Raw genomic sequence first — 15721 nt, forward strand, 5'->3', positions numbered from 1 at the left:
TAATAATAATAATAATTATTAACTTTTTATATTCTTAAAAAAAATATAAATAAAATTAATAATAATAACAGTAATAATAATAATAATAATAATAATAATAATAATAATAAAAATAATAACAATAATAATAAAATTAAAATTAATAATTAAAAAAAAAAATTGAGTCGCCCAGAATTGGGCACCTGAACCATGGTTCAGCCGCCCAGAACCGGGCAACTGGACCCCGGTTCAGGCGCCCAATTTTGGGGGACTCAATTTTTTTTTTTTTTTTTTTTGCTTTTTGGAAAATAATAATAATAATTATTAATTTTAATTTTATTATTATTATTATTATTATTATTATTATTATTATTATTATTATTATTATTATTATTATTATTATTATTATTATTACTACTTCTACTGTTATTATTATTAATTTTATTTATATTTTTTTTAAGAATATAAAAAGTTAATTATTATTATTATTATTATTATTATTATTATTATAAATAAGAAATTTGAAATGAGTGGCAAAATTGTAATTTTTTAAAAATCAGGGGCAAATTCGTAATTTCATTTGGAGGGGGTGGCGATAAAATGAAAAGGGTGGCGAAATTTAAGGATCGGGATAATTAATTAGAGAAATAAGTTAATTACATGGACTCGTCTGATGGTAAGACAATCTTATACAAGACGAGTTATTTAGGTAGTTGGCTTATTTGACCAAATGTTATTTGTTTTTGTTGTCTTTTAAAATTGTGAGAAACTCGCTTGTTTAGGAATATGTTTGGTTAATTTAGATGTTGATTATTGACCGTTTAATAAAGAAAAAGTCATTGAAATAAAGCTAATAAAACTTCTTTTTTCATATGCCTAAAAAAAAAAAAGGCTTTCAGCCAGTTAGAAAATCATTTATCAAATATTTTTTTGATTTTTTAACTAAATAAAAAGCTGAAAGTCGAAAATCAACCAAAAAAATAACATATAAGTCATTTACCACACAACCCTATTATTTTTTATTACTATTTATTAGTATCATAAATCATGTATTTTTTTTGTTTCATTCATTTATATCATTTTAAATTACAATGTGAGAGATTGTTTATCAGCTAATCTTGTGAGAGACCGACTTTCAAAGAGACGATCTAAAAAAAAAGGCTTACATTTTTTTTTTCTCTTTAATTTATATTAATTGAACTATTTAGTCCATATATCTCCCTAAAAATCATCTCTCATAATAATTTGTGTTTGTTCATTTAAATATGAGTGGTATAAAAGAGTACATAGTTTTATGTGGTTAATATATTTAATTTTAATACTTCATATATTTTCCTGGTGGCAAAGAGCTGGAGTTAGATAAGGTGCCAAATAAGCATATAATAATATTTGTCATGTTTCGTGTTTTCTTTTCTTTTTCTTTATTATGACTAACTTTAGTTTGGATATATCTGAAAAGGAGAAAAGGTTATGTACTTGTGGTGTGTTTGAAGTCAAGTTTGGCTATTTGGTTGAAAAATAAAATCTAATTTAATAATTAAATAATAAGTATATTGAATATCCAAATAGCCATAGGAGTAATTAAGAAAATAAAATTGTAATATTTTGTATATAGAAGTTTAGATACTGATGAATTATTACATTTAGTATATGTTATTAAAGGATAAAAGTAACAACATATTTTAAATTATTTAGGTTAATAAAATTTAGGGAAATTTGTAAAAAAAACACCTTTTAAAACTCCTCTTTTGTAAAGAAACACCTTTTATAATTTTTTTTGTAAAAAAACACCTTGAGACTTTTTTTTAAAAAACACCTTAAATCAGTTTCCGGTGACTTTTGTCAACTTTCCGGCGTTGACAAATGGCATAGTCAACGCCGGAAAGTTGACATACCGGAAACTGATTTAAGGTGTTTTTTTTAATAAAAAGTCTATTAAAAGGTGTTTTTTTACAAAAAAAATTATAAAAGGTGTTTCTTTACAAAAAAAAAAGGGTTTTAAAAGGTGTTTCTTTGCAAATTTCCCTAGAATTTATACGCTATAAAAATAATTATTTAATTTTTATAAATGCTCTTTTGAGGACTTGATGTCATCATCTTACATGAATGAAAGTTGCTTACTTTCCTATAAAAGAAGCATGAAACATAATTCAAGCTACACAAATATATATCCTTCAATTATGAGTTTGTCACTAATCATTACCATTAATTATAGTGCAAAACAAATTGACCAAAATTGGATAGATTTGGACATTTGGTCATATGGAGTAAGGTCAATATGTTGTCAACTTACTTACCTAACTTAATTTTTTGGGTAAAACTAAGAAAATTGTAGCTAAAGAATGTATTCCCTTTAATAGGAAAAAGTTAATTATAAGGAGAGAATATAAGGAAAATTTAATATTAATAATTTAACATTTTACTTATTTATTATAAAGAATTTAAACTTTGGATTATTTTTTAATAAACCAACATTTATCCTTAGTTTGTTGTCAACATACTAATAGCGTATGATGATAGCAAACTAAGGACAAATGTTTTATTATTATAAAATAAAAGATTATAATAATAGCAAACTAAGGGTAAAAGTTAGATTATTAAAAAACAATTCAAAAATGAGATTATTTACCGAAAATACATAAAATATTAGATTATTAATATCAATTTTTCATATATAGGAAAATATATACAATTGAGAAGACTAGTCTTAGCCTAAAATAGAGGGAAAACACCTAACAATTTCTAACTAACTAAATGTAATCATAGCAACTTGTAACAACTTGTAACAGAATAAGTTGGAACTGATATGTTGTTGATATGTTGAGACATAATTGATGCTGAAATAGTGATAATTACAAAATTTTGAAGTTATTTATATGATTTATACTCTTTTATGATGATTGTTGTTAGTAATTTTGTGCTTATTTTGGAAGATATGTGTTACTTTACTAAGATTGGTTATATTGTGAGTGATTTTGATCGTTTTAAACATAATTCTTATGGTTTTAATGATGATGGAGTTTACAAAGGAAATTTTGCATTCATTGAAAAAGTTTGACAAAAAACAGAAATAAAAGAGTTGAAAAGTGTTCATAATAATTTTGAGTTGAAATTTGATACATATTCACTCTTTTGACCATAACTTTTGATAGGAAGATCGTATTGCAAGATTATACGTTGCAAAATAGGCGTTAAGAGCTTTATAACGATATATTGTATACCCAATTCCAACACCTAACCAAGAAATGATAGTCATTTAAAGTTCTTCAACAGTAGATCAAATTCTACGATTCTAACCTGGCCTCTAAAAGGTGTACTTTGAGTCAGCGAGAAAGCGACAAGTTGCCGCTTTTCAGGTGACAATTCACTGCTTTTGTTCTAAATGTTCCCGCACGTCTTTTTCCACGTCTTGGCGGTTGAATTTTGTCATTTATTTCATTTATTTTTGTTTAGTTTCTAAGTTAATATTTAAAAAAAAAGATTTTGGGAAAATTTTTTCCCTAGAAAACTCTTATAAAAATGATAATTTTTAGATTAGTTTTTTTTTTTTTTGATTTTATTCTCAATTTTTAGTTTTTATGTAATTTTAATACCTCAGATATCTAATCTTATTCTTAGCCTTAATCTTGAATTTACAAGTGTGATTCTCAGTCAAATTCAATTTCCTTTCTTTTCGCATTCTTTACTCTTCGTTCTGTTTATTTTGATTCGGTTTTTATCATTAAATCTTAAGTAATTTTAATGTATTTTTTTATTCTAGCTTTATATTTCTTTATATTATGTTATTTAATTTGTTCGTGATGTCGAGATTCATTATGTATTTATTTATTTCATCTTTCTTATCAATTAAGATGCATAATGAGTTATTTTATAATCTAGGCTGGAGGGATTGATTCTAATTTTGATATGAAATAATATTGTTGGATAAATTATATGAAAATAAATTTATATGAAATCTAGCCTAAATGAAGCTTGAATTAAATATCTTTGTAAACTTAGTTAATAAAACAAAAGATTGAAGTTTGGAGAAACTCAAGTTTAAGGTATATTTAGGTTAAATTCCTATTAGTTTAGCCAATAGAATAGAATTTTGAGAATTAAACTAATATGGCTCTGAAAAGATGTCAATCAATACAACGGAAGTTTGATATTAATAAAATCGCTTTTAGTCATATGAAAATTCTATTTTTATATAAGTTAGAAAATAATTGATTTTCATACTCCTATTATTATTTAGAATCGAAATTTTTTGTTCAGTTTATTTCAATAGCACTTTTAGTAGTTCATTTCAATAATTTTGATAGTGTTAAGATATAAATTCCTTATATATTGTATACCCTATTGCATGATTATAAGAACTAAGCAAAATAATCAAACTAGCCTACCAGTGATAGACTTATCAGCTACACGTACATCGTGCTCTTGCTGTGAAAAAATCTCTATCAAGTAAACATACTTAGTTACCATAACAAAGAATAGTTACGCTAGATTCTTTAACTATGTGACAAGCTTAGCATGTCATTGCCTTAAAGCTAAGTTTAATCCATATAAGAATTGTTATTAACAAACGCACAATATTGTGAGGATTAGGTTGCCCTTCAAGCATTTTCATGTAAACCTCTTCATTAAAGTCATTATGAGTTGATTCAGCGGTTTAAGACTCTTCTTTTAAACTTGTGATCAAGTTTAATACTAATCACTTACAAAATGATCAATTCTCACTTTTACGAATTATCATTACGTCAAAATAAAAAAGGACTTAATTTTCTTGAAATGTACTACGTCTATGTTCTTGTATAACAGAGGAAAGTGATTACAACCTTTGACTTCCAAGAAAGGTTACAACACTTATAAATTCCTAGAGAAGGAGAAAACCCTATAAGGATTGAGGATATACTAGTTACAAAATAAATAATCACAAGGAATCATAAAGGAAATGATGGGAAACACATAGCATTAGCAGCAGCAGCTCCGGCCCGAAAACTTGGACGGTATTTGGCCAGTTTTTCGGATGTACTCAGCCTGCTGCTCGGTCTTTGCTGCTTGCTTATTCATCTTCACTTCAGCTGCTGCGCGCTTCTCTTCGGCTTTGTGTTTCGTAGCAGCTAACTTGCTCATGAACTTATCCTGTGCTTTTGCCCTCATTCTTTCCACCTTAACCTGAACAATCATGCTCCAATAATAAACATATATACTACCTCTGGAATTTTTTAGTTGCTACAGTTACTGTAGCAACCACTGTATCAATGGATCTTGTTTTGCATATACTCCTTTATGTACAGTGTAAAATATAGTCCAGTGAAATCTTGTTTAATTCGTTTTAATACAATATTTTCATTATATCAACTTTTTAGAATTTTTGGTTATACGTAATCAAAGATATGAAAGGCCAAAATTGGGCATTGAATAACATGAAAATCAGAAGTGTAGCAACTAAAAAACCAGCGAAAGTATTAAGTTTCGACAATAAACTCCGATTCAGAATCAATGACAAGGCTATCTTTCACTTTCTGGATATACAACAACACACACGCAACAATGTTGAAGCCGTAACCACAACTATATGGGTCGGCCATACGAGCCAACTAAAACATGAGAGATCACCGCTTACAAAGAGTAAACTTTATTCTCTTCAAGTCTACCACATATAGCATCCTAGAAGTATTTTTTCTACCGCAAAAACATTAATGATTAAAGTTGGTGTACATCAATAGCAGAAGCCTTATGAAGTAATTCACATGGTTTTTAATAGCCGTTACACTTCTTGTTTTCACGCTATCCAATGCATTATTTTGGCCTTTTTATTCTGACTCCTAATCTCTTTAGCTGTGTATAACTGTAAATTACAATTTATACTCTTTATGAAACAAATCAAACACGATCTCACTCAACTTTTTCTTTTATACATAAGGAACAATATGTAATAAGACAAGATCGTTTGATGAGTAGTGACTACTATGCATACATAGCAACGGACTGTAACCGAAAGACGTATGAAACATGACTTACTACTGCCATCGGATAAATTTTTAGAGTTTAATCCCACATTTCCTGCATTAAGAGCATCATTTCCTACTCTGCTCGAAAGACTCAAATCCCCCACGTGGCCACGCCAAAGACCAAAAGAAAAAGAGACATAAAAGGCCTAGTCATCATGTAACTCTATATCGACCCAACCCTCCCATAACCCTCCTAAAAATGGGCCGGATATGAGATGAAATGGGGACCCGGCCCCTTGAACACCCCTATTCAACTGCTCGGGCAATAACTGTGAATTTGTTGATGCTTTTCCATCCTTGGGCATTTTTAGTGAAGCAACAGAGACAGTAGTAACTATGAATTCTTCTATTCCCTCATACACTTTTCACGAGAAAATTTATGCTTCTCGATGTTAATTTGATGTTAGAAAGCTCAAATTAAAGCCATTTAACTCTGGGAAAATTTTTTCAAGCAATGCCATGAATAAAGAAAAAATCAATTCAGTAACAATAAATAAATTGTAGAACATCATAACACGTTTGTGTACCTCAATCTTTCTCATCTCGGCCTCACTTTGGGCTTTTTGATGATTTTCCCATGCTTGAATCTTCATTTCTTCCCGCTCAAACCTGAACAATCTCTAATTGAGTTACTACTAATCTACATGCCACAAAGAACAGAGAAAAATAGTTGAAATCTCAGAAAAACAGTACCTAGCCTTATACTTTGCTTTCTCAGCGTCCTCCCAAGCTTCCGCTCGTGTCTCAACAACACTCTTAGACACCCGCTCTCCATCCATGTTGTTCACCGAAGATGAGGTTGCCCTCTCGTCATCATCTTTACTAGCCCATGCAGCTATGTTCACTTTGCCGAGCTGCATCCCAAGTTCCACGATTTCCTTTCTTGTTTTCATTTGCATCTCCTTTTCGGACAGATGATTCCTTTGCGGGTTTAAGCTGTCGCTGATCATGTTTGTCTGAGATGCTGATAGGTGGGCTCTTTTAGGAGTAGATGACCTTGAGGAATTCGGACTGTGCATTGGTGATTTCACCTTGACAGGAGTCCCAGTCCGTGAGGGTTCCTGGCTTGCTATAGGAGTCATCTCCGTTCCCATATCCCTCATGGATACAGACCTCGCAAATACTGTAGGAGGAATCAAAGTTGTCGACGTTTGGACTGATATAGATGAATCGTGTTGACTGAGATGAACTACAAAAGTTAATGTGTTCAATAATACATTTGTTGCAAATAATTAACATAATATCCTAAGAAAAAGTGGTCATAAATTTGGTACACCTGAACTTGATAATGGTTAAGGTAATATTTCCTTTGTCCAATGAAATTTGCTACAATTTCATTTTTGGTCCGTCTCATGGAATTGGCTACAATTTTCTTTTTTAGTCCATCCCATGGAATTTGCCGCAATGTTATTTTTGGTTATAGCTCACATTTTCTTTTTAATTTTCATCCACATTTAACTTATCGTTTCATCTTAACCACGCATTTCTCCCAACTACCAATAAAGTATATCTTTTTTCGGGTGGCAAAACTTGGCTAAAATTTTGAAAGGGGCAAAATTTACTAATATTCTTTTATTCATACAAATATTTAATCAATAAATAAAAAAAAAAATCATAATGCATATACATAAGTTTATACTTGAAATCAAATTCAACTTGAAAATGAAGACACTAATAGTATCAAGCCATCAACTGAAACAAGTTTATAGATTAGAATATTTGTATCAGTCAATTTTTGTATGAGACAATCTCACAGCGAGACGGATCCATACAAGAAGCCCAAATTCAAAACATGAGTATTTTAATATCCACAGTGTCAATTTTAACATCCAAAATGACATGTTAAACATTAAATAATTAGAGTGGATATTTTGAGTATCGAAGTGGATAATTTAATTAATTAAGTTGGACTATGTGGTCCAATTTAGGATTGTCTCACGATGAGACTGTCTTAAATAGTAACGTTTGTTTATGAAGAAAAACATTATCAAAACTACCAATCATGAATTTATTCAGTTGTTAAATTGGTAACTATCAAATTAGATTAAGAATGCAATAGTACTGATAAAAATTAAATTTATAGCAAGCCCACTCAACGACTCCATACTAGTATACCCTAGGCTTGATTTTATTGACGAAAAAAGCAACAATTCCTTAAAAAAGTTGTAAAATCTAGCCAAACTCAGAGGGGCAAAGCTAACCCTTAAAAACACTCCAATTGTACTTGTTGCAAAGTCCATGGTACAGAGGGAATAAGACAGGAATTCCGTAATTCGTATCAAAAGAAGCAAGGATCATAACAAGGAGAAAAATAGTTGAAACTTGAAACACTTACTTGTAGATTCACCAACAAAATTTTCAGTCGTATGCACTGATTTTCCATGTGGATTATAAGGATCTGACTCCCAATTCAACATTTTCTGTGTGCCATTTGCTTTCTTAGCAAGCCTAGTATCCATCCTCTTCATTTCAGGCTCTTCAAATGCAACTACCTTTTCTTCTGGAACTTCAACAACTACTTTTGTTGCAGGCTTCCTACTTCCATGGCCGAAAATGTTTGATTTCCTTGCCCCATGAGAACCATGTGACTGTCCAGCCTTTGGTCTGTTTGAAGTGGGGCTCGCTATCCACTTTTGTGCATCATCCCATTTTGATGGTGCTGGCTTGGAGAACGGTACAGCTGGCACCCTTGCTGATCCACACTCGGTCTTCTGGAACTCAAAGGCTGATGATGATGATAAACCCACATTGCCATGTCCATTTTCATAGTCATCCTCAAATTCTTCATTTAACTTGACTAGGGTTTGATCTTTTGACTTGCGATCTGTTATCAAGTTTGAATCTGCAGTTGTTGAAGTTGAGCATTCAACAAATTCACGCATGACATCCACATCTTTGCAGCTTTCGGAGTAATCGCAACCTAAGCATGAATTTTCACATTTATAGCATACGATTTTGAGAGCTTCTTATGCACAAAGTAATTGATTCACATCGAAAAAGTGTCTATAATCTATAATATAAATATATTAAGTGACAAGATGCACCTTTGCATTAACAATAACTAGAGTGTTCATTGAGGCGATCGAGTCGATTTCGAGTTAGGTGTTTCAGGTTGGTTTTAAATCGGGTCTTGTGTCCATGTTGGTTTTTACATAATTGTAAATTCATTTTTGAACTCGGGTCAAATCGAATTGAGTTACAAGGTCAGGTAAATATCGGGTCATCGGGTCTGTTGATTTCATAGTCTAAACCTCACCCTTAAGCAAAATAAGAATATTGAAAACTTTTAAAAATTACCTTCAAGAGTTAAATTTCTTACTGATGAATAGGTTAAGTCATGAAATGTAGGTAATGCCATCATAGCAACTACTCATGAATATTACACTAATACTCCTAATCCAAACACCAAACTAGATACTAGTACAAAAAACAGCCTCCTTTAAATCAACTACATGAATTTCTTGTAGTTTCTTTGAAAAAATAATTACATGTTGAGAACAACCAAAGTATTGTCGTGATTGCACATGCACTATTCCATTGTCAATGGCACAACCAGTGGCGAATTTAGGATATTAGTACAAGGTGGCCGAACACTCGTCTCTAAGTGTGTTGAACCAACTAAATCGTCATTCTTCTATGTCTTATAGGTTACACAATTTAAACATTAACAACAAGTCTTATATGAGACCGTCTCATAGTGAGACGGACCCATACAATCAGCTCATTAGCTCATTTTCTAATAAATGATCACTTTAAGGTTATGATTGGTCACTTTAAAATTATGAGTAAACAATCACCACTTTTGAAGATTATAATTGATCCCTTTAAGATTGTAAGTGATCACTAAGGTTATATGTGATCACTTTAAGTTACTTCAAAATTGTAAACAATCACTTTAAGGTTTAAAGTTATGATTGGTCGATTATTACAAGTGACCACTTTAAAGTTATTAGCGATCTCTAATTATGGGTGTGTTTGGCATGCATTTTTTTGGATCAATTAAGGGAAACGGATAAGCAAATCCATTACTTTGCGTTTGTTAAGATAATTAGGTAACCATTTTCATTTTCTTTTGGTAATTGATTCCTCCAATTCATTTTCACTCTCAAAGCTCCGGTAACACTTTATGTAAAAAAGCGTTTCCATTACATAATTATACCAAACAACTAATAACAATAAGCCTTATCATTTCCGTTACCCCTCCTTAAGAGTTCCCTTCCACTTTTTAAAATGATCGCTTTAACCGACTACTTTAAGGTTATAATTGGTCACTTTAAAGTTAGAAGTGATCATTATAAGGTTGTAAAAGTGCATTGGGTTAGCCCAATAGATATGTTTCACCATAAAACTGTGTCATTTGAGAATTTGTAAAACATTGTAGGGTTTCAATTGAACAAATAAACTTAAACTTGTAAATTTTAGCTTACAGTCAAACCATTTAATCCAAATACATAGATAACAAAACAAATCCCTTAAATAAAGCATGAAATTTGAACAAACTCACAAAACAAAGAAACACAGTTACCTGGATCATCTATACCAGAATGTTGAGATCTTAAAGAACAAGATGAATCCTCTTTTCCAAGAAGCTCCCTCCTTTTCTTCTCCACTCCCATTAACATACTCCTCAACTTTGCAGGTGACAACCCTCCATTTTTCTACACCCCAAAAATTAAAATCATAAATTAAACTTGAAACCCACAAAGAAAACATAAAAAAGATTCCAACTTTACATTAAAAATTCAAAAAAAAAAAAAGAAAAAAAAGGAATTAACCTGAGGTCTTTCAATCCTTTCATACTCCATTTTCAATGAAAGTTTTCAATCTCTCAATACTCCATTGAAATAGCTCTATTCTTCAGTCAAACAACTGTACCCTTTGCTTCCATGAATGGAAAATTTGTGTCTTAACAGACAAATTAAGGGGAAAAAATGTACTATTAGCCCAGATATAGCTAGCAGACTCAGTTTCTGTTTTTTACTCTTTAGGGTCCACCTGGAATCCAAACACTAATTCTGGGTTTAGTAATGGGAGTAAAAATCAATGGGGTTTAGTAATTTTATAAGCAAAATATTTTCAAATTTTTTCAAGATCTGAGAAAGGAGAAGAAATGAAAAAAAAATCTAATTTTTGTTACATTGAAGAAGATGAAGTTGATTGTGAAGATCCATTACTTCCATTCCATTAGTGTATGAGAGTGATGAAATCTTTCGTTTAGTTTTTAAGATAAAATAGAGGAGAGAAAATGAAGAATAGAGATGGCAGATATGACAGAAAAAGGATGGGAGAAGGGGAAAAGTTACAAAATAGGTATATCATATATTCTGCTGAGAGACGGTCTTTTCGAAAAGTGTATTAGATTTATGAGGATAAATAGTCTAATTAATATAAATTAAATAGAAAATAAGAATGTGGGTTTCCTGTTTTAAGATTGCCTCTTTTTAAATCGTCTCTTTGAAAAACGATCTCTCACAAGAATAGCTGTAATTATATTAATAATTCACGTCAAGACTAACTATAATTATATTAATAATACACGTCAAGACGAATCAAATAAAATATTACATTGGTATTATAATTATTCTTACCTTCCAACTTGTACATTTGTTTTGAAAATTCTATATTCATCTTTTATATAGATTCTTTATAATTGTGCAATTGCTCTAACAACTTGGTATCAAGAGCTTGGGTTGAAAATCATTAGGAAAGTTATGGCTCCATTGAATAGGAAATTTTTTAGGATTCTTGGATTGGTTCTTAATAGCAATGAGTTTTACTATGTTTAAAATAAAGAAGTTTGATAATGAATGTGCATTTTGGGTCATGAAAACTCAAGATGAGAGTAATCTTGCTGCAAATTGAGTTAATTGAGACCATGTTGGAAAAGTTTAAAAAACCTTTATTCTTGTCCATGGAAAAAAGACTATTACCTTGATACAACTTAGTTTAGCCAATGAAAAGCTGAATGAAGTGGCCAAAGAGGAGACATCAGAGAAATTATGGTTGAAGTTAAAGTTCTTGTACATGATAAGAGCGATACAAATCGATTGTTGTTAAAGAGCAAACTCTATGATCTACGACTTGAAAAAGGTAATTCTCCTAATCTCACTTTGATAAATTTGATTTTATATATTAGTATGGATTAACTAGTCTTGATGTTAGTTTGGATAATGAGGATCTTGGTATTAAATTTTTGTGTCTTTGCCAAAGGATTTGTTGTTTGGTAAAGAGGTCAATACTCTTAAAGAGGTGAGTGTATTTTGGTACAAAGGGAGTTAATTGAGAAACAATTAACTATGAATGATGATTTGGCACAAGGAGAAGAGGGCCTTGTTGAGAGAGGGAATCTAATGATAGTCATACTTCTTGCGGCAAAATCATAATTTAGGCCAATAAACTAATTACAAATTATATATTATGATCATAGATGTGAAATATTTTTGCGTAAACAAATATATTAATTTAGCAAAAAATTAAAAGCTAAAAATCAAAGATAAGACCATTGTAGAATGGTCTATTTTGACTGTTTAAATCGCCTGATCAGGTCTGAAAAATTTTCAAATTGAAATTTTTGGTCTAATATAACTTTAGTGTTGGACTAAACCAACACAAATCCTATATCTATTTAGTACCTATATGAATTAGGCAAATTCTTATAAGAGACGATCTCTTTGAGAGACCGTTTCAAATTGGGCTGGCCTAAAAAGGACAATATATAGTAAGTTTCTCGGTAGGTATTAAGAATATTGTAAATAGGCATTTAGAATATTGCAAGTACTTCAGTACTTATTCAGTGGGCATTAAGTATATTATAAGTAGGCATTAGAGATATTGTAAGTAGGCATTACGGATATGGTAAGTGGGCTAGTAGGCTAAGTTTCTCGATAGACATTCATAATATTGTAAGTAAGCATTTTAAATACTTTTTCGGTGGCATTAAGTATATTGTAAGTAGGCATTAAGATAATATAAGTACATATTAAAAATACAGTAAGTGGATATTAATGTTTAATGGGTTGTGCATGAGATACGAGACACCTATGAATTATTGCCCACTTTTGATTCCAATTTATTAGCCGTTTTAAGCACCATTAAATGTAATTAAAGATATAATTGTTTATCCGAGGAATAAGACCCCATTGATTTTGGATGATTTGTAATATATGAAGGCAAAAGCACATGGGGTACACTAGATGGTGAATGAATCTATGATCAAAAGGTCACTATATTTCTTGTCTTTTTAGGAAAGTTGGTTATTGAATTGGCTTGTAAAGTACTTCTATAAGACATTGATTACTAATCAATACAAGCCTAATCTTCTTGGAAATTTTAGACATATTTTGCATTTAGATTATTGTGTTAACAAACGCATTTAATTATTGGTATTAAATTGTACTTATAATAAAATTAAGTTTTAGTTTAAATTTTGACAATATATTATTCTCATGGTAAGGAAACTTTCAATCTTAAATATGTGTTTTTCTGCATTATTTTTCAGTTGATTATAATGAATTTTGTGAAAAATTGAATTAAAATAGAACAAACATCACCATAGTCTTGTCAAGGAGTTTTATTAGCTAAAGTAGGATACCACCAACAAGACAACACTAAAAGGGTCTTAAGGAATGCATTCAATAATTGCTAGGAGTATTTATCATTAGAGATATACAAATCATGAGAATCCAGTCTATTAAATTTTCGGAAAAGTCTTAGGTTCAATCCTCACCTAACACTATCCTACTTTCAGTATACAGTGTAATAGAAAAATATACAATTTGTTTGATGGTAAGGAATTTTTTTCTTTCACTCTTTTAACTTGAAGTTCAATTCTTATACAAACTATATTAATTCTCTCATTCTCCCCTCAATTAAAAAAAATAGTTGTCTAAGATGTTGATGTTGAGACGAAATTGATTCCTAATATAATTATTCATAATTAACGTTTTTAACATTTAAAATGGTTTTATTAGTACTTGAATAAGTCTATAAGTTGTATATAAATCTAAATTAAGTCAAAATGAATATATAAAATAGATTTTGTAATGAGTTTAAAATTAATTATTTGTTGTGCAACAAGTCGTATTTAGAACATATTTGGTGGGTCAAGAATGAGTCTTTAATAGGTCTAGTAGGTCTAGGTAGGGTCTGGGTTGTAAACAGGCCCACTCAGTGAGGTCTGGGTCAGGTTTGGGTCTAAGGATCATATATTAAGACCCAAAACTTTTTTGAACTCAAATTTGGACCCAAACCCATTAGGTCACAAAAAATGAAAAATTGAAATCATTAAGTCAAAAAATCAAAAAAATGAACAAAATAATACCACTTTCATAATTATTCCAAAAGTAAGCGTGAAAATCCCAAACCAGAAGTTTGGAGCTCTTCGCAGTTACTAATTGCGAACAGCTATGCTGCACAAATACACAGATCAGCTTCTTTTTTTCCCATTTTCCCCAATTCTCAAAAACCAACCTTCATACTTGACATTCTCCCTCTAAAATCATAGATTCAATCTATCAATTCTTGCTTTCCTCATTCAATTTGGCACTTCAAAATTAGTCTGGGATACTCTAGCTTGCTCAAAGGTAAACTTGTTTGTGTTTTTTTAGTATATATGTAGTTTTTTAGGGTTATAATTACATTTGCTTATTTTTCAAATGTAGGTTACTAGTTGTTAAATCAAGACTCTTCTTAATTATCCATAACTATTCAAGGTAATTTATAATTGTTTTTATAGCTTTATGTTGTTTTTTGAAGTAATGTTGTTGAATTAGTTGAATTCAATGTTGATAATATTATTAGAAATGTTGATGTTGATGTTGGTATTAGAAATGTTATTTATGAACTTATGAATTGATTTATTATTTGGATTTTATGTGTGTTATATATGTATGAACTTAGTTACATTATGGACTTTAATAATTTTTAGACCAAAAAAGATTATCATCAAATGAATATAATGTACTTGTATGGGCATGAAGTTGATGATGATGTTGATTTTCTTTGTATTAATGTAGAAAATGGCATCATTCCGTGTGACTATAGTATATTTTTGGAATGGTTGTATTCGAGAAAGTAGTGGCAAAGTTCATTATGTTGGGGGAAGACGTAAGTTATTTGCATGCAATTCAAACATGGATTTGAACCACTTTAAACGTTTTATATGTTTTAAGATTGGATTGGACCCCACTAGAAGTACCGTAAATATAAGCTTTAAATACGACATGAGTGGAGAATTGCTTACCTTTCCTGTTGAGGATGATGAGGCTATAGATGCTATGTGGGAGCATTCAAAGTCCACCCAAACTCCCTCTTTGGAGTTATACGTAGAAGAAGTACTTTTTGGGAATGTAGTTGCTTCTAATCCTACTCTTACCCCTATGCCTATATTAACTCAGGAAACTCCTTATCCTTTTGTTCCTTCCGCATCTTGTACTTTTTCTCAACCCCCTATGAATCAAGTTCCAATTGATTCAATGGTTAACTTAGGAGAAACTACTGAGATGAGACCTTAGGATGATGGAAATGAGAGTAATGAGCTCATTGACGATCCTTCTGAGGACGATGTGGATGTCGATGAGGATGCGCTAGCAAATGACATGACCCTAGGCAACATTCTTACAATCATTGCTCCTACACCTTATGCCCTATGTCTACCTTTAGACGAGTATGACAAGGACAACTCATTGAGGACTTGGGCTTGTGATACCACTTACACCGAAGACGGAGCGTTGGAGAAGGGTATG

General features: G+C 30.8%; 1 protein-coding gene across 1 annotated transcript; it reads right to left on the reverse strand.

The window, feature by feature from the left end:
- Positions 1-4579: 4579 nt before the first annotated feature.
- LOC130824056 (uncharacterized) lies at positions 4580-11261 on the reverse strand. Its single transcript, XM_057688934.1, has 6 exons — positions 10754-11261; positions 10504-10636; positions 8314-8898; positions 6672-7167; positions 6506-6587; positions 4580-5139 (listed from the first exon to the last, which is right to left on the reverse strand). Exons 1-6 carry the CDS (start codon positions 10781-10783, stop codon positions 4936-4938), a joined length of 1530 nt encoding a protein of 509 aa, XP_057544917.1. The 5' UTR covers positions 10784-11261; the 3' UTR covers positions 4580-4935.
- Between the last annotated feature and the right edge of the window lie 4460 nt (positions 11262-15721).

The sequence above is a fragment of the Amaranthus tricolor genome, chromosome 9 (assembly GCF_026212465.1).
Source record: "Amaranthus tricolor cultivar Red isolate AtriRed21 chromosome 9, ASM2621246v1, whole genome shotgun sequence".
NCBI classification, from domain to species: Eukaryota; Viridiplantae; Streptophyta; class Magnoliopsida; order Caryophyllales; family Amaranthaceae; genus Amaranthus; species Amaranthus tricolor.